The 22,036-nt window shown below is 42.1% G+C and overlaps 4 protein-coding genes across 4 annotated transcripts; 3 read left to right on the top strand and 1 right to left on the bottom strand.

The window, feature by feature from the left end:
- Nucleotides 1-312: 312 nt before the first annotated feature.
- Nucleotides 313-9,629, top strand: SARC_00661 (hypothetical protein; the record flags this gene model as incomplete). Its single annotated transcript, XM_014305653.1, has 21 exons — nucleotides 313-332; nucleotides 597-766; nucleotides 960-1,141; nucleotides 1,791-1,934; nucleotides 2,535-2,700; nucleotides 3,189-3,361; nucleotides 3,626-3,729; nucleotides 3,935-4,037; nucleotides 4,457-4,552; nucleotides 4,747-4,920; nucleotides 5,243-5,349; nucleotides 5,590-5,674; nucleotides 6,256-6,478; nucleotides 6,696-6,959; nucleotides 7,232-7,333; nucleotides 7,538-7,641; nucleotides 7,829-7,956; nucleotides 8,281-8,393; nucleotides 8,613-8,698; nucleotides 8,918-9,046; nucleotides 9,286-9,629. 21 exons carry the CDS (start codon nucleotides 313-315, stop codon nucleotides 9,607-9,609), a joined length of 2,997 nt encoding a protein of 998 aa, XP_014161128.1. The 3' UTR covers nucleotides 9,610-9,629.
- Nucleotides 9,630-10,355: 726 nt separating this feature from the next.
- On the bottom strand, nucleotides 10,356-14,997 carry SARC_00660 (hypothetical protein). The gene is made up of 9 exons (XM_014305652.1): nucleotides 14,584-14,997; nucleotides 13,959-14,107; nucleotides 13,575-13,700; nucleotides 12,601-12,754; nucleotides 12,331-12,452; nucleotides 11,870-12,046; nucleotides 11,512-11,643; nucleotides 11,173-11,282; nucleotides 10,356-10,820 (listed from the first exon to the last, which is right to left on the bottom strand). The coding sequence occupies exons 1-9, from the start codon at nucleotides 14,846-14,848 to the stop codon at nucleotides 10,733-10,735; spliced, it is 1,323 nt and encodes a 440-aa protein (XP_014161127.1). The 5' UTR covers nucleotides 14,849-14,997; the 3' UTR covers nucleotides 10,356-10,732.
- Nucleotides 14,998-15,548: 551 nt separating this feature from the next.
- On the top strand, nucleotides 15,549-18,973 carry SARC_00659 (hypothetical protein). The gene is made up of 3 exons (XM_014305651.1): nucleotides 15,549-17,445; nucleotides 18,311-18,476; nucleotides 18,884-18,973. The coding sequence occupies exons 1-3, from the start codon at nucleotides 15,557-15,559 to the stop codon at nucleotides 18,956-18,958; spliced, it is 2,130 nt and encodes a 709-aa protein (XP_014161126.1). The 5' UTR covers nucleotides 15,549-15,556; the 3' UTR covers nucleotides 18,959-18,973.
- A 1,952-nt stretch (nucleotides 18,974-20,925) lies between these two features.
- On the top strand, nucleotides 20,926-21,934 carry SARC_00658 (hypothetical protein; the record flags this gene model as incomplete). The annotated part of the gene is made up of 1 exon (XM_014305650.1): nucleotides 20,926-21,934. Exon 1 carries the CDS (start codon nucleotides 21,047-21,049, stop codon nucleotides 21,932-21,934), a length of 888 nt encoding a protein of 295 aa, XP_014161125.1. The 5' UTR covers nucleotides 20,926-21,046.
- Between the last annotated feature and the right edge of the window lie 102 nt (nucleotides 21,935-22,036).

Raw genomic sequence — 22,036 nt, 5'->3', positions numbered from 1 at the left:
TATATATTATTATTATTATTATATATATATATATATATATATATATATATTACTATTATTATTATATTATTGTTATTATATATATATATATATATATATATATAAATATATTACATATATTAAAATTGCATTTTCGTATTTAACAGTGCTATGATTTGTGCTGCGCGTTGATTTGCGAGTTGTGGAGTACTAAACTATTCCTTACTTTTGGGTTCTTATATACTACAGTACCTTGCTCGGCACGGTGGTTCATCAAATGCATACACGAGCACGGATCACACGAATTACTACTTCGATGTGCAACATCAGTGGCTGGAAGAGGCTGTTGACATGTAAGTATTGAATCTTTAGCTCGTTGGCCCTACTGTGTTCGGATGAGTATATCACGGTGGTATGATTGCTGCACTTCTTAATCGTTCAGCTTGTTGCTGCGTTTCGTTGTCGTTCTGCTTGTCGTTCACCAGTGACTCTGTTGCTACTCTATGCAAGGACTAGTTCTATGTCGGTTGTGGCCGTGCGCTATTCCGTTTGTATGCGCCGTTGGAACGTGTAAGAAGGTTATGTACTCATATATCGACGTTTATTGTATTGTGCAGCTGGTCGCAGTTCTTCATCCACCCGCTATTCTTGGAGTCCTCCAAAGATAAGGAGATACAGGCCGTGAATTCAGAGCACGAGAAAAACATAAATCAGGATGTGTGGCGATTGAACCAATTAGATAAGTCGACGTCGAATCCAGATCACGTTTACAATCGATTCGGCACAGGTAGTTTATGCTCGCATGTTCTACTGGAAAGTGTGCTGTAGAGTCTGAGCGTTTACATATATGGTTATTATGCCAGGTTTGTATAGTTTTGATCTGTCTACTGCGCCCTCTGTGGCCGCTTGCTTTGCCAGAATCTCTAGGTTATGCACTCTTTGTTGTTCAGCGTCTGATCATCAACACAATCATAACGTAGGCAATCTCGAAACACTTGGTGACGGCCCCAAGGCTAGAGGGGTTGATGTGCGAGACGAGCTAATCAAGTTCTACCATGGACACTACTCGTCAAATATCATGACACTCTGCATCGTGGGCAGGCAATCGTTGGAAGAACTTCGAATACTGGTTTTGGACAAGTTCTCTGATATAAAAAACACGGTAAGCCTGCGCCTCCGTGAGAGTTATCAGTTTTCCACTGAGGAATTGTGTACCGCTGCATTCACCTGCACGCCCTGACTTCATTGTCGCTCATCTGTTGGAAGACATTTATTTTTTATGCTCGCTAGTAAGTTGTCCGGTTGTACGTAATCCCAGAAAGCCTAAGCGCCTAGAGTTGTGATGGGATAAAGACATATTGGTATCTGAGATTCGTTGTGTGTAGGATTCAAGTGTTGATTGTCGTCTTGTTTAAAAGAATAGACTGTAAACAAGTACACGGGTCTATTTATCATTATTCGCTGTAAACAAGTACGCGGGTCTAAATATCATTATCCGCAATTGTTGTCCGTTAGTCGATTCTTTGATGATTCAGGTTGAAAACAAAGTATACTGAGCATACACACAAGTACATATTACCATATTAGCGCTATGGTACCTTTAATAACGACGTGTGTGTATGTGCACAGCTACCAGCATATTGCCATCATGATTAGGAAATGCACGAGTTCATGGCGTGCTTAGTCAATTTGTTACTATCCGACATGCTCATATAGGCCTTATCGAACACCGGGAATTGCTTACTACGATAGAATCGTATGATTCGCTAATATTTGTATATTCCAACCTTTTGCAATGTTTGCCATGAAAGAATCGCACGGTGGATGTATGGCCGGATGATGTTTATGGACCAGACCAGCTGCAGCGATTGTTCAGAGTGCTACCAGTGAAGGAGTTCAGGCGCGTAACATTTTCTTTCCCCATTGGAGACTCTCAAGTGCACTACTTATCCAAGGTGTGTTAGAATGCTAGTCATCATGCGTTTCGCCTGGTGTGCACAATCTCGTAATTGGATTCGAGTGAACGAAATATATCTATGTTAGACGCATTGTGTCATAGAGCTCGATTGTATCCTCAACCACATGTTACTGCGGTACATCGAGTGGCAAAGATTGTGATTGATCCAGCTATATGTTTATTTCTTCTGAGCAAGGAATATGAGACAGCCGGTTATGCGCAAAGGAACGGTTTACAGCCCGTGCCTTTTGTACGTACTTGTTTGTATTATCGAATCGTGTGCTGAACGTGGTCCTTCTGTGCAAGATTTTTATGTGCACGATGGTTCTTGTCTTAATACTCAAAATGTAAAAGAATACATTTGCACCAAACAGCACTGTTTGTAATGCAAGTGTATACTGCAGTAGTGCGTTTTAGTCTCACCTGTCTGCATTTTTAGCCCTTTATAATAAAAATGAAAGTGCTTCCAGCTTTGTCATCCCGCCACCTCGATACACAGCGCAACAAAATGTTCAGTAGTAGGATTCCTTTCGCGCCATAGAAGCATGTATGCACTACATCCTTAGGCATATAGACTAATCTCCGTACCTTTGTCCAGCCCACCCAATACATAGCGCATCTGATCGGACATGAAGGCCCCGGCAGTCTCTTGTCGGTGCTTAAAGCAAAAGGTTGGGCGCTGTCGACCATGGCAGGCGACTCTCGCAGGGCTAATGGTTTCGGAGTGTTCAAGATTACAGTGGACGTCACCGAGGTTGGACTAGGTAAGTGTGGTCTATATCGAGTGCTATTCCGCTGAGCTATAGCTTTTGTGGACGTAATCGAAGAGGAACGGGATAAGTGGGACTTGTATCAAGGGTTGGGGAATGTATGTCGAGGAATGCCATTCTGCATGTCGTACAGTTCAGGGGCATATTCTTGCGAGCTGAAGGCTTCGGAGTGTTTGAGCATACAGACGTATTCGGAGTTGATATGGGTAGAGTGTGTCGCTTTTGTGTCGTATCTGTTTATGAAGTCGCACAGGCAAACTCTCTACTGAAGGAGAGCAGGTAGTTCATAGAAAGAGTTTTTGAATTGATCTCGTGGTGGTACGGTGCTTTGTCATCTGGCCATGAGCTATCTAGACCTTTGCAAACTCTGGTGCTTGAGTGGAAGTAAATTTTGTTTTGGCTCGTAGTCTGTTACATATACTAGCTCAGATTTACTGCATGGTAGATATAGCGACCACTCTAACTACGCGCCTCCATCACAGAACACGTCAACGACATCGGCACACTTCTGTTCCAGTACATCGAGTTAATCAAACAGTCGGGTGTGGAGGAGTGGATTCACGAGGAATGTGCCAGCCTGTGTCGTATACAGTTGGATTTCAAGGACAAGGAGTCGCCTTCGTCGTACGTGTCGTCCACAGCTAGCAACATGCATGTAAGATTTCGGGCGTGTATTGCTTTTCTTTACATGCTTACTATTTGTGAGCAGATTTTATGACTATACGCCGAGTTTGATACGAAGAGTTGCTTCGGTGGAGGCAACGTCCCAGCTTGTTTGATCCTGTCTGCTATTGATGACAACATAACTTTTTTTGCTCTGTTTTGTCGCGTGTTTGGTCTACCACCAACAGCTTTCTCGCACTAGGTGTATTGTGCTATAACGCCCTCACATCCTCTTGTCTGTCTCGCGTATGCACAGCACTATCCCGCCGAACATGTTATCTCCGGTGCCTATCTGCTGTTCGAGTACAAACCCGAGGCTATCAGGCACTTTCTTTCGCTAATGAGTCCCCTCAACTGCAGGTATGTGCTGGTATAAGTGTATGTTCGCTAAAACCACCGCATCCACGGTGTTTACATAAACACTGTAATTTAGAGATACAGTGTGAAGTAGTAAAATAATGGTCTAAAGTCGGCAAGACCCTTTGCCCCCCACAATAATGGATTCTGTTATATTTGGTGCGACCTATTCGAATCCCACCACTAAACATCACTTGGGGTTAAACAGGATGACTGTGGTGGCGAACACTTTTGGAGACATTGCACAAACATCGGAGGAATGGTATGGAACGAAATACGATAATTCGCCGCTGGATGAAAATGTTGTGAAGGTAAGGACGCAAGATGTTATGAGCTACTGAATTGTTTGCAGCATTCTGTGGTCCTCTGCTAGCTGTCAGTGTGTTTTAAAAACGAAGGGGGGGGGGGGGGGGGTTATATTCCATGGTGTATTGACTCTTGTTTTCGTCTCGACCGGTCGAATTCGTCTACGACATGGACCTACAGCCCCTCAGATTCATCTTAATGTACAAATGTGCATTAAGTGCCTTCCATTGAACCCGCGAGTATATTATTGACGAAGATATGTGCGACCGTCGATTGTCTGTGCCTGTTGTGCATGCATATCAGTGCACGAATTTCTTATGACCAGCTGTTCATTATGTATATGATAAACTCATCTGTCTGTGTGGGGTAGAAGTGAGACCCCGAATTGTATGACACTGACAAAGTTTTTGAACTCCAAAAATAGGCATGGGTAAGCTGTGGGCTTCATGAAGCCCTCATACTGCCAGAGCCCAACAACTTAATCCCATCAGACTTCACCATCAAGGAGAGAGATGAGCATGTAAGTGATACCGGTCAAAGTTTATTGTCGTGCCCTGCTTTTCGCTGCAGTCTTTCGCGAACGCTATTGTTGTTCCCTAAAAGTCTGATATACACTTCTAGCTTTGCCTGTGAATTCCCATATATGAAATTAGCTTCTCGGGGTACATATGCGTTCCTTGCTGACACGATGATGCATACATTCGCCACTTTCAGGATCGAGAGGTCCCGAGTATGATTGCACAGACAAATACGGTCAGGCTGTGGCACAAACACGATGACACGTTTCTTCTGCCCAAGGGTCGTTTGTACTGCGATCTCGTGAGTCCTCTCGCATACGTTACACCGTTAAACTGTGTGTTCACCAATTTATTCGCCGAATTGCTGAAGGTATGTCGATAGTGATCGCTTGTGTGCGTTATAATTATTGCCGCACTCAAGAAATTGGCTTTTGCTAGACACAGTTACACAATCATGGTTGCGAGAGGTTACGCTCACTCGGGTACTGCACTGCTACACCATGGACCGGCGCTGTGAATTGTTCTGCCTCGACCCGATTTCTAGTTGGAACAGTCGCTACGCTTTTGTGATGGACACTTTCCTATATCTGTCTTATATTATGCCTTCATTTGACTTATCTATTGTTTGCATGTGTGTGGTATACTCATTTTCATATATGTAGGTAACACACACTTGTATTTTGCCGATGCAGGATGACTTATCAGAGATAACGTACGCTGCAGCCCTTGGTGGCCTCGATTACGCATTCGACAACTCAATGTACGGGATTTCTTTCCACGTGAAGGGATACACTCACAAGTAAGTTGGTAGCGTGTCAATTTTCTGTGCGTGCATCGTTCTTCAGGTTCCAAACTCACACATCCACAGTTGGAGCAATTGCAATATGATATCTATTGTCAACTACAATTTTGGCAGCCTATATAAAGTAGTGCTTTCAATTCTAGCACGCATGAGCTACTTTCAGTTTCCAAAGCCACTAGTGTGACTCTTGGTGTATCGCGAATTTGGCCCTAAACAGTTTCTTCGATACATTCGCAGGCTAGGTGTACTGCTGGACATGATCATCGACAAAATAGCCAATTTCTCATTCGAAGACACCCGATTTGAGGTTTTACGCGAACAGGTATATTGTGATTTATTTGTCAAGCGATGGGAACACCGCGACCGGTCTTTGCTTTGGATTAGCCTAGATGTACCGCCAGATCTTTTTCTGCTGAGAACACGACAGTTCCACTATATTTATACCTTGTATATAGTATATTTCGAGCACATAAGAATACGCTGGGTAACCTAATTGTTTGTGCATACTGACTTATTCTCCTCCGGCTCCAACTCACCCCATGACGCCTGTTTCGGTTTTAGTAGGGCCCTGTGCTTAGATTCAATGAAATGTCTGGTGTGAATTTGATGTGTTCTCAAAAATCCCAGAAGGTTGCGTTAAAAAAAAATCATCGAAGGAATCAGTTTATTCCGCCGGTACGGAAGCGAGAAAATGTTCAATGAATATTTCTGCCCCGCTGTTTAGCTTAATTGCTCTTGCGCGTACATGCGTAACGCCATGAATTCATTTTAACGTTACATTGAGACTCTTCGCAGTATGTGTAACCAGTACATTGTGAAGGCATCGGGAGGCCTGCATTTCCTGCCTGCTTAAACTATAGTTTAGTTACTGACCTGTGAAAGCGTTTATTTGATGTATAACAGGCACGGCAGCAGTACAGCAATTTCGAAGCCGAACAACCCTACCATCATTGCATATACAGTTCACATCTGCTCAGCAATGAGAAACTCTGGACTCATGCTCAGAAGCTCAATGTCCTTCAGAGCATCACACCCGATGATCTCAGAGCATTCCTCCCTGATCTGCTCAGTCGTGTGCAAGTAGAATCATTTGTGCATGGTAACTTCACACGGAAAGAAGCGAGAGGTGAGTCTTCTGCCCTGATCCGGTGTGCTTAGTGCGCATGATCGTGTATGTGGCGTGTGCTATCGTTGCTTTGGGCACTATCAGCTCAGTGTAGTATTCAGCACAACGTAAACAACAGGGAATTCTATTTATTTATTTATTTCACAGAGAATACAAGTGAAAGGAAAAGTATATACTTTTCCTTGGATAGTCTCTAATTTCTTCGTTGCTTAAGCAGATTTTATCCCGCAATTGGAGAGAGTTTGTTTGTCCGGGACTGGCCTGCAACCGAGTGAGCTGGAAAGGCATCGCCACGTGCGATTTGAAGAAGGTTACCAATATGTTCACAAGAAAATCGAGACAAAACATTTGGATGTCACCGCCACCGAGGTGTACGTTGTCACTGGGCTGGACTCTACCCTGAAGAATGTGTTAATAGAACTGTTTAATCAGTGCATACATGAGAGTTACTTCAATCAACTCCGCACCAACGAACAATTAGGTGTGTTGTAATTGAATGAATACTCAAAGCTGACAATCTGTTCTGTCCTGCAATATGAAGTACTTTTTCTTGGGCTATAGTTTTGCATCTCAAGATTGTTTTTATCATTGTGCAGCCCCAGGACAAGTAGAATCCGTGGTGTGGCCGTGTTGAATCCGGGCCAATTATTGACACTTTATTCTCCGCTTCACGATCAGTAAATTAAGCGCGAAAAAAACTTAAATGACCGCCATAAGCACTAACCACTTTCGAAATGTACCTCTCGATGCCAGGTTATATCGTCCACGCCGGTTTGCGAAGGCAACACGGAGTCAATGGAATGCGATTTATAATTCAGGGATCAAAGCAACCAGAGTTCCTCGCATCTCGAGTTGGTAATATCAATCAAGTTCTGTCTGGAATTGGATTGTTGCAATGCGTGCATCGTTATTGGAAGGTTTCATTACACCATATGTTCGTGCATTTGAGACTTGTTTATTCAAGTCTTACACCTGCGAAGTACTTTTAATATTAATTTCATTGGAAAGTTTTAGAATTATCGCACCAACATGGACCGTGCTCAATGTCTTGTTCTACAGATGTCTTCCTTGGGAGTGTCGATGAGCTCATTAGCAATATGACTGAAGAAACATTTAGGAAACATGTGGAAACCTTAGCCGCGAAGAAACTAGAGAAACCGAAGGTATGTGTGTATCCATGACCATGCAGTCACTGTATGTGCAGGAGCAATTGGTGGCGACCTCTTGCGATAAGCGCTACCGTCTGGTGCACGAATAGATCTTCATTACTGCCATAAATTATTTTGGATGTCTATGCAATGTATATACTATAGGCTGATTCGAAACAATTTTCTATATCCATTGCAACAGTCCATGTCGCAGGAGTCTAATAAATACTGGTCAGAGATTTTAGATCAGCAATATCACTTCCAGCGCTCTATTTTAGAAACCGGAGAGCTCAAGAAGAGAACAAAGGATGAATTACTCCAGTTTTACAGGTGTGTAAATTACGTTCAGTGCCCAGCAGTGCTGCGCTGCATGCTTCTCGAATATCGATGTCATTAAGCGGCGCATCAGCAACGTACACATGTAGTAACCAAGCGCATACAATTTAGACCATTAATGGAATTTCTACTGTACATACTTAATCCCTGATCTTGTAGAAGTCTGTAGTCGGTTTGCCACACATTTCTTCAAAACGAATGCAAATGAGTCTATTGTTGCGCTAACCGCACCTCGATGCACATGCACTTCCGGTGCTTGTATGTACAAGTTTTGTTTGTTCAAGTAAATGCTCTTTTAATCTTTTAATTAAAATCCAGGACTTACATTTCACCGAAAAGTCCGACGCGTATACAAGTATGCTTGCTAGCGGGCCCTGCTACCGAAACGGTTGACAATTTGGAGCTTAATGGAGTTATTAACGGTAAAAATGGTATGCGGAGTACCTTAAATCATTCGAATCTCGGCGCCATAGCGTCGACACGCATCAAATAATTGATTTGGTTGTGTGTGTAGTGAAGCTTCTGTCTTGAAGCTTCCCTTGTTAACATTACCATGCATCGATTCTTTCACCGGTTTTTCTCCCGCATTGCATGTACATACTTCATTTTCTCACGCAGTGTTTTTAATTGATGATCTTTCTTCTGGATAGGTGAATATCCGGTAGACAGTGGCAAACCAGTCACGTCACATGAGACGAAACCGCAGAAACGAATGAGTATCCGCGATGTAGAAGAGGTAACCTTGATTCTGCGCATACACGAGCGATAATTTGGTGGTATTGCGCATTTGTTGTAAATTGTTGGATTTTTTCTGATATTCGTATTTTTTTTTCTCGTGCGATCTTACTTGAGAGGTACCTGATTAGATATGGACTATTTCCAGCAAGGAACTCCTTTTGAGAACTCTCATTTGTCAACTTTGAGTGATAACATTGTCTTTCCTCATACCCCGTAGGTTGTTGACGATAAACTGCCCGATGGCACAAATGCACTCACCACAACTGGTCCTCCAGCTGCGTCCACGTCACCCATATCGGATGCCGAGGGCGTACAGGGAGAGGATGACGACAGTTCAATAGTAGAGGTAACGCAGACCCACTTCCGAATCGCTCGCACGCGCATGCCATGTTATATCTTCGCGTGGGTGCGTTAAGCGAACTGAAAATACTAAATGACTTACTATGGTGCAATTCGGTTTTGTGTTCCATTAGAGCGAGTCGATTTGAATCTACTGACTGATGCTGCCTTATGTGTGTGATCTCACTATGTTAATTTCCAGCACCATATTGATGATTTTCATTGTCCACTCACCTTCCTATCCAGGGGTCAGATGATTTAATGGATCAACGCGCCGACGTGCTACTTGACAATCAATTGGAAGTCGGGCATAGTAAAAACGCCTTATCTGCCGATAATAAGTCGAGTAATGGGAATGTAGGTACAAAGGATGCTGAAGGTCACGGTTCACAGCCCATAGCTGAGGTTGGGTCAAGGAGAGGATCTCTTGCCATTGCCGCGGGCATGCTACTGTCGGCACAGTGTGTGCAGAAAATACACTTCGTAGGTGAAGACGTGCCAAAATTTAAATCCACTCTCGGTTTATACCCGCAGCCTGTAAGTTGGGACTACCATACATGCTTAGAATAAAGATAAATGAAGGAAACCTGTATCATAACTCTCTTGTGCTTGCAACAAGAATGGATTGAGAATGGCAAACGGTGTCGGGCATTGTATAGCATATCAGACACATTCAGCCTACACGCGTGCAGCCGGGTTGATACAGATTATGATAGTATTTTATCGAAGTTAGCTTTCATATTTAGGATGAACAACTCCCAAAACTAGATAATATGTGTTCGAAAACTTCGGAACAAGAACATTTCGCACCCCTTCTCAATCGGCTTCATAGAGGCTCGGTCTCAGATAAAATAGCGTTGTAGACATCGTCAAAAATCGTGTACAGCAGCAGGAATATGATTCACCTTCAATTTTCATAACCCTATCATATAAACTGTATATGGCTCGTTTCATACATTTGTATCTATGGATGAGTGCAGAGTGGCCTGTTAATGGTATATTTCGTCGGATACAAATCGGGTGCGATGGAAGATTGTAAGCAACATAACATCGAAAGTAAAAAATGATGATTTCCTTGATTTCAATATAGCTATTGACTTCGCCAAGGTAAACATGCGGCAAATCAAACGGTTCAAACATCATAAATGCTGCACCTTGTATTTGAAAGCTTCATAATATCGCCGCCGGTGCAAGCACGCAGGTTGATGTATGTAGTATTATATCTGCTAATTGGACAAAATGCCGTAGAAGCATGGAAGGTACTTTCGACCAAATTCGATTCTCCAGAACCTTTTTCGAGCTCGCGCAATTAAAAATACTACTTAAGCGGTTTTATTAGTCGTTCAGCTGCTAAAAAGGTACGAGACGCACGCATCCCAAATGCGACCAACCAGGCGTTTAAAATCCTAATAGCGTGAATACTTTTCTGATGTATTCTCACTATAAAATCCTGCCAACATCTCGTCAACAAACTATGATTGTGACTCGGCTATACCTACCGACAGTATGCTAGCAAGTTAATACAAGGTTCTGAAACGGTACTAGTTGCTGATTTGACATATCGGTTGTCCATTTGCCATTATGTACCACACTTATTTGAAGTGCCATCAAATAGATTCTTCAACATCTGCCTTCTACCTCAACATCGCTCATGAAGTTTCAACGTCTCAATATCTCTGCTGAAAATAACTTATCACCTTTTGGGCTGTGGTGCGGTGATCAATTTGCTGATCAGTCGACTGCTTGCCTCTCTGCCTTCAACCAGTTTATCTTCGAAGAAGCTGTATAGTAAGTAGAGCGATTAGAACCTCATAAACAACGTAAATTGACTACAGTCGCCGCAGCATCTATCTTTTACGCATCCGTTCACAAATTAAGTATTTGTTGCACCGCTTAGGTTGGTTCAAAGTTCCAATAGGCGAAACCATTGCAAGGTGTCGCATAAAATGAATTCAAGAGCATTACGGCCGTTCATATTTACCTGTAATTCGCTTCGGCAATTGCACTATATTGATATTCAAATGCATGGCATAGGAAGGAAATTTTTAGCGACACACGCTCCAATGTACTTGGCATGCGCCTATAGGACCTATGTAAATATTCTCTACATCTGTCCTAATGGACGGTACCCACCTTCTAGTCTCGTTGAATTGCTGCTCGTACGCGCTTTCATCCCCTTTGCATATGATGGTAACCCACTCTCTCACGGCGGCATGGAACTCCATGTCATCGGCTCGGATCTCCTACATTTCATATGCGTTCGGGAAATCGTGAGCGTTGCATTGAAATATCTCCCCGCCCCCCGATCAAGTAAAACCAAGAGTCATGCACAAGCCGGACACTGGTGTAATTAAATAACAATCAAGATCGGGCGGTGAAACAGACAGACCACGCAAATTGGAAGAGATTTCTCGAGCATCCGTAATACTGAATGCGACCTGCAGTACAAGACCGAAGGGTAAGTGGACACACCTTAGCATACACAGCGCATCTAATCGACTCGTCTAACAACGCTCTGTCTTTGAATAGATACTGAGCGATGCCCAGACGTAGGCGGAATACTGGAGTCTGACAGGCAAGATTATTATATGGATTCACCCCTAACTGTAAGGTTGTGAATATATATGTCAATATCGAGTGCGGCGAAGGGTAGTATTATTACAATACTGCCCACAACCAGAGACGATTTAAAATGTCCAAAGTACACGGGATTGAAGAGGAAAGTGCGCTACATCTATGGTGACACTATATGCTGCAAAGCATTCGCTACTCAGTGGCTTGAGACATATCAAAAAAGGTAAATCTGGCAGTGATCTACACATAGACATACCTGATGCCAACAGTCCACCATAGCTATGATGCTGAGGTGTGAATTTGGAGTGCGCTGATCCGCCGGGATCACGCCCAATCCGTACTCTCCAAGAACCTCATCCGAAAGCAATAGATCGCTCTCTCTGCGAATTTCATGAGTTGATGCTGACAGATTATGGAATACTGCATCACCGGCCTATAGAAAACCAATTTAAAATACTTCAATGCACTGCCCAAAAGAAAGAGGGTTATATATTTTGCGAGATGGGGCATTCGGCTCGCTCATTGCATGTTGAGTTTATCACAATTCCAGGTAGGATAAAGTATCATGATTCTGATACTAGGAACATGATAGCATATCATTCAACACAAAATCAGAATGCCAATATTGGTACGTTCTGCATTCCATAACGATAACAAAGACATACTAGTTCAAATAAAGCGAGATAGGCTCCTTGTTTGTCATAGACACACACAAACCTCGTGTATCCGTTTGGCGAAGGCTTCCTCATTCTCTGTTATCATATACTGCAACAGCGCTGTCACAGATTTTGAATACTGCAGTGCCTGACGTTTTGCATGTTTGTTTAATAGCGCCAATCCTGTCCATTTAATTCACATGGTGCATATCGAGTAGCAATTTGTGTAAGTGAAACTTCCGCATAATCTTGGATATACAATCACTTTGACGCCAAGGCGAAGTTTCAGTAAGTTGGTAACTTCTTCTACATTAAATCGAACTGCACATACCAGAATACACGTGTGATTTCATGCTATAAATCCGCAGCGCCATAAGAATCTTGACGTTGTCCACGCCCCCTAGAAAGGCCGCATGTTCCCAAGGGAATAGGCCCATGTGCATCCAGGCCGTACCCATGGCAAGGAATCCCAGATGAGTAGCTACCTGGTCCAAAAGGTGAGAATAGGAAAAGACGTGTAAGTGACATACGTCGACGTGTAGTATTCGTTGCCAAGCGGCACATGGTGAAATAAAATGCGACGAGACGTACTAGTGCAGTAGAACATGTATACCTGCATGCTGCATGTATTACATTGAATATTTCGTGGCTATGTCGCTGAGCGGAGGTCTAATGAAAAACGTCTGTGTCGCAAAGTAAGATAAAAAACACGGCCCGATGTGTGACTATTAAGTGGCTCCGTAGTCACCATATGTGGGCATGTATGAGTAGAAGCGCGTATGATGAGATTTCAAATTGTGCTATAGAATGCACGGAACAGTGTCACAACATCATCTACGCTGACATCAACTGTCACATGAGCAAATGACAAGTGTTGGCGCACAAATAAGAGTAGGGCATCAATTCACCGCATGCAAAGGTCGCATGAGCGACGAGCGTAGCATAATACTGCGATTTGGGTGCTAGGATGCATACCATCTCACGAGTAACGCCGACCATGTCCATACGAGATGGAAACGCTTCCAGGCAAGAGAATACGTTTGCTCAGTAGTGAAGTCTGCGATAGTATCCGGTCACCGCGTACGATCACTATTATCGCCAATCTTGTACGTACTATGGTTCCCTTGTAAAGGATACACTGAACGCTGTTGCATATGTATCAGCATCTGGGCAAGGAGTCATCCCGCAGAACATATTCGCTCACAGCGTGTGATTGACGCGGACATAGCACGACACAACGCCTAGATAATTAACATCGTAAATGACAGCATCACGTCAAGGGGGCACCTTGTGCCACATACCGACCTGTGTATCCGCTGTGACTTTGTCGTGCTCCTCGCAAGACATGAAGACTAATTTTGAGCCCAGCATTTTGTAGGTAGACACAGCGGTGTCGAAAGCCTCATCCGAAGCACGGTGTCGCATCACAACCTGTGCCGCGCGATTATATGAGGCAAATAAAGTCAGAATATGAACGCCGAAATGTAGTACCACGGTCTGAACTACAAATTTAAGACCTTACACTTTCTGTGGAGCATGCAGACATTGCCAGGAAGACACAGCCAAAATAGACACGCCGCCTACGTCAACGATTGACGTATACCGTCGACCCCACAGAGATCACATTTATAAAATTTGTCCCATAGTAAACGGGTGTCGATACAAAATGCCGACTTTCTACAAAATCACCATTGTTTGACCAACGGGGGATACTCCAGGACCATGCAGTGAGTGGCACGTGACGACATTCACATCCGACGGTAAGTACTTGTCGAACGCGTCAATCTCCGGTCCCTTGACAGACGTTTGACCAGCAACGATACATCCATACTTCACGGCTGCTCAAAATGAACGCGTAGTATTTGAGGGCAGTATCAGTGGCACATATTTACTGTTTAAAATGATACGAGAATTTTATTTGATGGTAGATACATAACAAGAATGTATCTTTCTGATTTCTGGACAGTTGCTTTCGAGCAGAGCCATAGAGCAACGCAAATATAGTGGAACGACCAGTCTAGCGTTTGGTACTTGTCAAATGATATTTGCAGATATCTACAACCAGCGGTAAGTACTCTTGAAGATTGTCAAACTTGGTGACTCTTGAGTCTTGACCAGGTATCACCATGAATATAACACCCGAAATACATTATAACAAAGAAATCACCGCGGGAAATAACAATACTACCTTTGAAAGAGTTTTGTCATATATTTTTGGTCGCTGTTGCAATAGAACATGGCAAAAACAGCATGCATAAAACACACTCGAACGATAATGTATATAATCGTATATAAAATATATCCTTGTAAGTACCTGGGCCATACTGCTTGACCACGGCATCCACCACCCTTGTCTCCACGGAGAATATCAGCAAATCAGCCAAACGAGCCACGCCGAAACCATCTTTGACAACTTCAAGGTTTTCCACCTCAGTCAAATCAGCCTTCAACTCTGCATATCTTTCTTCTCTATCGCAGGCAACGACCGTTAAGCCTGTGCCTGCAAATAGCTTGGCATACAAAATGCCCATGTCTCCTAAACCTATGATCCCCACCTTCAGTGGTGCAGTGCCTGTCATGCTGATTTAAATATCGATTGTACTCTAACTAAGTGTCAATATACCTTCCCAAACGATGGCTCTGGTTATACCGCCTGAAGCTAACGTGTTGTGACCTGTTACAGTGGTGCTATGAACATCATCAGCCTGTATTCTTTTATCTATTTTGGCGAAGCTTGTAAATCTGATTTCAATAGATATCATACATTTATTTGTGATCTATAGCACGACTCCACCAGAGCCCGAAATCCCGCGCTAATACCGAACCTCAAATTTGGACAGAAAGCTTCAATAACCCTAATCTAAAAAAAAGACCTTAATTACCCTACCCATAGCACTGAAGTCGCACAGGCCGGCACAGTACAGAATTCTCAAATTCTCAATTCTCAGCGTCACAACTTTTTACACGTGCGTACCAGAAGTCAATCATACAATCATACACATCAGTAAATGGCATGATATACACCTTAGAGTGTATGTATGTTAGACAAGATTTTCAATCGTTTGTGTGCCTATACTGGTAGTTTGATCATTCGTAGTATACACTGCTGTCGAGACGTGCGTTTTTGAATTGTGTGGCCATCTCCGTAATTGGGGCTGTGTTTAGAACCGAAACTACACAAATTAATACTACCGGTTTATATATAAATATATATATATATATAGCACTTCAGAAAACAATATAGAAATTACCCACTCTATCTTGACAAGCGTACATATTCAGCAATCATGGTGGTTTCAAGTACACTGCCCGTACCCACCGATGTGTTGGGGTCGGAAGAAATTGAATCAGTTCTCAATGATGTGCTCGTAGATCCTACCGTATTTGTCAATCCCAAGGCATCCGTCGCTGCGCAACTCCTTAAAGTGACCCAACAAATGTTTGACCTTGCAGTATCAGAGTCAGTCAGTCGCGATCCAAATGCCAAAGCAAATACACATGCGGGACCTCTGGAGTGTTTATTAACACAAGGCTTCGACAATGATATGTTGTGGGAAGAGCTACAGATGCAAAATGAGCCTATGACTAGTTATTTAGAGCAAGGCACAGAGAAAACACTTAAAACTGCACATAATGAGGGGATCATTCTGATCGCCCAGGCAGATGATGAAGAGGATAGTGAGAGTGAAAGCGATAGTGAAGATGTAGATAGTGAGGAGATGTCAACTGGTGACAGTAGTGAAAAAGACGCAGCACGTATGCGGAGGCGTATGATGATGGCAAGTGGCGATGACGATGAGGAGGTTGCAAACGACTTAGAAGATGTTAGTCACAGCAATACACAGCAACCGAAGCGGAAACGAGGCAAGAAGTCGGCGGCTGATGACGATTTCTTCAAACTGAGCGAGATGAACAACTTCTTAGATGACATGGATAGACTCGAAAATAAACGCCAAAAGCGCGGAGACGCGATGAGTGATAGTGACGGGGACGACCTAGATTTGGAGAAACAAAGTGCCAGCGAAGGGGAAGAGGGGGATATTTTGAATGCCAATGACAACGATATTGATCTATTTGCTACGTATAGCGAGGAAGAGGATGAAGAGTTTATATCAGAGGGCGAGGAAGAAAACGATGACGCACAGACCACCAAGAAAGGTTTATCATACAGTGATTTCTTTGACAAGCCAGATGGTTTGGAGGAAGATGCGAAGGGCCTGGCTAGAAAGTCCAAAGGTTCAAGCGCTCAATTCGAAGAAATTGCTTTTGATCATGATGATGAAAGTGAGGAGGTTCACGAAACAACCGAGGATAAAAACGATGTTGATGGCGATACTGACAGCGATAGTGATAGCGACAGTGACATTGGCAGTGAAGAGCAGGAACAGGAAGGCACTGTGCGTAATTTATTAAGCGACGATGAGGAAGAGGGCGAGCAACTTACGGAGTTTGAGAAGAAACAAGCTAAATTGCGAGAGCGCATCAAAGAGATTGAAGAAAACAACCTGAAGAGTAAGTCATGGCAGATGAGTGGTGAGGCGACCTCGAAGACGAGAGAAACAAATTCGCTACTGCAAGAGGTTTTGGATTTCGACACGACGATGAAACCGGTGCCAGAGATTACGGAAGAAGTAACACAGTCACTCGAGGATTTGATTAGACAAAGAATAAAAGACGATGTGTGGGACGATGTTGAGAGGAAGGAAGCCTTGCCCACACACACGACGCGGAGAGCGAACTACGAACTGGACATGGAGAAGAGCAAGAAGGGTCTGGCGGACGTGTATGAGGAGGAGTACATGCAACAGGTGGGAGGAGCTCCGGATGCGGCAGCTATCAAAACTAAGGCTGCACAGGATAAGGTGACTGAGATGTACATGCACTTGTGTAGTAAATTGGACGCTTTGGCCAACTTCCATTTCACGCCAGCACGAGCGAAGGAAGACGTCGAGATTATAGTAAACAAACCCGCATTAGCTATGGAAGAGATACTGCCCACCGCAACGAGCACTGTGCAGCAATTGGCGCCTGAAGAGGCGTACAGGAAGAGCAGACAGGAGCTCAAGGGGGCCGATGAGAAGACGGAGAGTGATAGAGCCCGAGAGAGGAAGGCTAAGAAGGCCGACAAACGGCAGAAGAATAAGGAGAGAGACGATAAGATGAAGAAGTTGGAGAAGTATGTTTCTGTCCATATGAAGGTTGCGCTTTTTGATGATGCATGATTGTGAGTGTATCTGTGTAAGGACGAATATATATATCAGTAATTACGAGTAATCATTTTTTTGTTCATGTGTATGTATGTGTGGTTTATATTCTTTTGAATAGATGTTCTGTAAACTTTTGAATGAATGTTTTGGACGTGTCTTGTGTGTATTTAATACGCACACCTGTGTACTATTCCTGTATTGATCTTTTTATATGTATAAATGTACATTTATAATGCTTTACACTCATACATGTCCTCAAATACTACATGTGCATCGTTTTCTTCTATCAGACACGTTTATATATATCAAATATGTGTGTGTGCGCATTTACATTTATGTATTAATATAGGTATGTGTATGTATGTGAGAATGATATATTTATTTAGACATACATCTCTGGGTATATATTCGCGATACAGTTATTTTTGTACTTCCTAAGAGACGTGTTTGCGTATGTTCAAATAACATAGATACAGCAGTACATTTCTATGAAAAAAAATGCATATCGTTTGACAATTTTTGTTGTCATGCATGCAGTTTTCGAAGCTGATTGCTAGATAACATATTTGAACATATATAGTTACAAATTGGTACATCGATTGGTAAATGTAATTGTGGTGTGATTGTATGGCATGGACATTCTACATCTTGCAACAGACATATCGGGTAGCACGGTTTCCATGTGTGCTTTTATTTAATCTGTTATCATCTGTCAGCCACCTTCATTTCCAAGTCCATCGTATATGATATGCACAAGCAGGGATATGTGCTCATACAGGTATGCACATTGACAAATAACACACTTTGTAATCCTACCACTACTTCGCACTACAGATCGAACCCGGCGTTGGCACACAAACTTAACAAGAAATCGGCGATGAGCGACATCAAGAAGGGCAAGGTCAAGGGTGCCTCGTCTGTTGAACCTGCTGCGGACACACGTGCACTCAAGTCTTCCACAGCCTTCTTCTCACAACTACAGGACGAAGCGCGAGCGACAGTAAGTATCAAATACTGTTGATATATGGCCCACGGTTGTCACATCTGTATAGTGTGTTTGAGTGTTCCACATCACCTACCATCGGTGCTAGTGCACTATGCAACTCATTTAGGGGTGTATATGATGGCGCTCGTCTATATTCGTGTGATTTCTCATTTTTCCATGTTCCTCTAGTTGAAATCACGATGGTCAGTGCAAAATGGAGGAGCCGATGTTTGTCTCTGTATGATCACGATTTATCCATGACATTCATTTTATCGAATCGAGCTATTTCCGAAATGTATCAAATCTACCCTGTGACAGATTATTTCGATTGCTTTACTCGACTACACATGAGTACTGTGATCGGGAATGCAAGGTTTTCGCTGGCTTCTCATTTCGATTCAATTTTTGCATTTGTATCGCAGATCAAGGGCACTGTTGCAGCTAAGGGACCGCCAAAGGAAAGAAGAAATAATGCAAGTGCGGCCTTCAAATTATAAAATGTCTATTAAATGCTATATTTGCAATATTGAGCAGACGTGCACGGCATGTGAGTCTGGAATGTAAAGCGTTTACAGAATCGGCACGTTGTCGCACGCTAAAGTGACTACTGGTTCGAGCCGAAGCTTCATCAACTCGACAATACCACATCAAGATTGCCAGTCGAATTCCATACAAAGGAGATACTCTTATATAGTACTTAATTCGATCAAAATTGGTTGCTATGGGTTTTTGTTAGAGATGTCGAAATGAATGTTTACATATTGGAGGTTTCGCTGTGTATAAAATAAGCACTGCTTGTGTGCATGAGGAAACAACAGTCATTTGAGTGAACAGCCGAATACGCATATTCTCATTGCACTTTCACGGGAGAATTATGAATATCCCATCACTTTGATTCTGTTCACTCCTAAGCGGCTTGCAAGAACTAGCGATCTTGAGTGTTGGACGTCATACATGTTTTATGAGAAGATTTGCTTGTCAAATATTTATTATATATATCTGTATCTTTTCCATATATATATATATTAAGTATATACACATATTACCATACTTATATATTTATATATATATATATGCATGTATATATCAGTGTGTATGTATGTTTGTATATACATGTATGTGTGCATGTATACATGTGTATGTATGTATATATGTGTATGCATGTATGTATACATATATGTGTATGTATATATATGTGAGTGTGAGTGTACATGAATCTATATATATATATAAGTGTGTGCGTGTTTGTATCTATATCCATTGTATCTATATATTTATATTTCTTTGTTTATATATATATATATATATGTGTGTGTAAATATATAGATGTGTGCGTGCTTGTGTGTGTATGTGTGTCTCTATCTGCACATAAGCGTGTATATATATATGTGTGTGTGTAAGTGAGTGTACACGTATTTATTTAAATATATATAAGTGTGTGTGCGTGTGTGTATTTATATACATTGTATCTATGTATATTTATATTTCTTTATATATATATATGTATATATATATGTGTGTGTGTGTAAATATGTGTAAATATATATGTGCGTGTGTGTGTATGTACGTATGTGTGTGTGTGTGTGTGTCTTTATCTGCACATAAGCGTATATATATAAGTATATAGATTTATATTTATATAGATTTATAAATATATAGATGTATATATTTATAAATATATATATTTATGTATATGTATGTATATATATATAATATACATATATATATATATATATGTGCCTATGTGTCTGTGTTTGTATCGGTATCTTTTTCTGTATGTGTGTGTGTGCGTCTGCCTATTTATATATTTATGTTTCTAATATATATATGTGTGTGTGTGTATGTATATATATATATATATGTGTGTGTGTGTGTGTGTATGTATATATATATATATGTGTGTGTGTGTATGTGTATGTATGTATGAGCTAGTATGCATATATGCATGTATGTATGTATGTATGTATGTATAAAATAAAGACCGATTTGTGAACCTGACTTGTACATTTCTGGCACGTAAGTGCATAAATTTAGCTTGTAGCTAACCCTTGCGAAAAGACCGGTAGAGCTCTCGGTCTATGTAAATTTTTTAAATGTGTTGTACTGCTCCGTTATACGTCACATAGTCATATATCTATAAATCAAAATATTCATTACGCCGACACTGCCACTGGACGTAATCTATTCATCTAAATATGTATATATATCATAGCCAACTGAGAACAATGCATATATGTACTCTATAGCCTTCAATTATTTGTGTTTTGGTTTTTTGGTTTTTTTTTACATATATACTGACTCAAAAATTTGCTCACATGCACCGGATTCACGAAGGTGTGTGTGTCGGCGAAATATACCCCAGTCTGTCACTAGTAGAAATTATTTTTTTATAAAACAATTATCTATGGATACAATATGGTTCTATATAGAAGCTTTTGCTTTCAGTTTTCCTAAATACATGAGACGCTTGTGATAATATACACTGCACACGCTGTAGTCAAGAGCAGTGTTTATTTGCTTGTCGTATTGTTTCGGTGGATGTGCATTTAAAAGATTTATCGATTTCAGTAGCACAATCGTATACAATGAGTGGGGAAAGCCGCCATCGAGGTAGAAGCTCGGATGTAGAAGAGTCAGGGAGGTGCAAATCCTCAACCAAAATCAGGAGTTCTTCTAGAGATAGCTCACGACGGAGAGACAAACACCGCCAGAGTAGCTCAGATGAAGATGATGACAGAAATGGACATAGAAGGTCAGATAGAAACTATGACAGAAATAGACACATAAGTCCACACCGAGATGAACGACGGAGACGACATGACAGTACTAACAGAGACGGAGCCGATAAGAGGGACAAGGGCAAGGGGGGTGAACGTGATGAGAGGTACCGAAAAGAGAAACGCGGGAGTGATGACGCGGAAAATAGTGGTCGTAGGCACAAGGATAAGCCGTCCTATGCGGATGATGACAGAGGCAGACGTGGTAGTAAGAAAAGTGGAAGGAGCGAGAAGGATACAAGCTTGCGCGATAACGAAGTCGCCCGCGGGGGTAGTCGAAGGAGAAGCATTAGTGAGGACAATAGGCCAGGTGAACAAAGAGATCTAGGTGAGAATAATAGAGAAAAGAATGGCAGAAAGAGTGGGGGATCAGAGTCGGATAAAGACGGGCGTCACAGAGATTCAGAGGCATTAACCATACATGATGAGAAAGATAGAGAGACACAGGAAAATGATAAGTCGAGAGGGGGTGAAAATGTCGTCCAAAGAAGGGTAGGCAGGACGGCAGCAGAAAAACCACAGACCGATTCATACGGGCGACAGATCAATTACAATAGAGAGGCGCATGAAAGGGAAAAGGAAAAGTTAGACGCCGATAAGGCGAAATTTGATAAGGTATTTCTTGTAGATTCATGCCACTGTACAGTGAATGTAGATACTTGGGTGCGAATACAAGCTAATTATTTACATATGTAGTCGTACACATATCTTCGCATGCCTATATATATGTATGTGTGTGTGTGTGTGCGTGTGTGTGTTGTTTCTGTGTCTGTGTATGTGTCTGTGTCTGTGTCTGTT

Source organism: Sphaeroforma arctica (assembly GCF_001186125.1).
Source record: "Sphaeroforma arctica JP610 unplaced genomic scaffold supercont1.22, whole genome shotgun sequence".
NCBI lineage: Eukaryota > Ichthyosporea > Ichthyophonida > Sphaeroforma > Sphaeroforma arctica.
The sequence above is the reverse complement of the archived record's forward strand: the minus strand, read 5'-3'. Positions and strand labels throughout refer to the sequence as shown.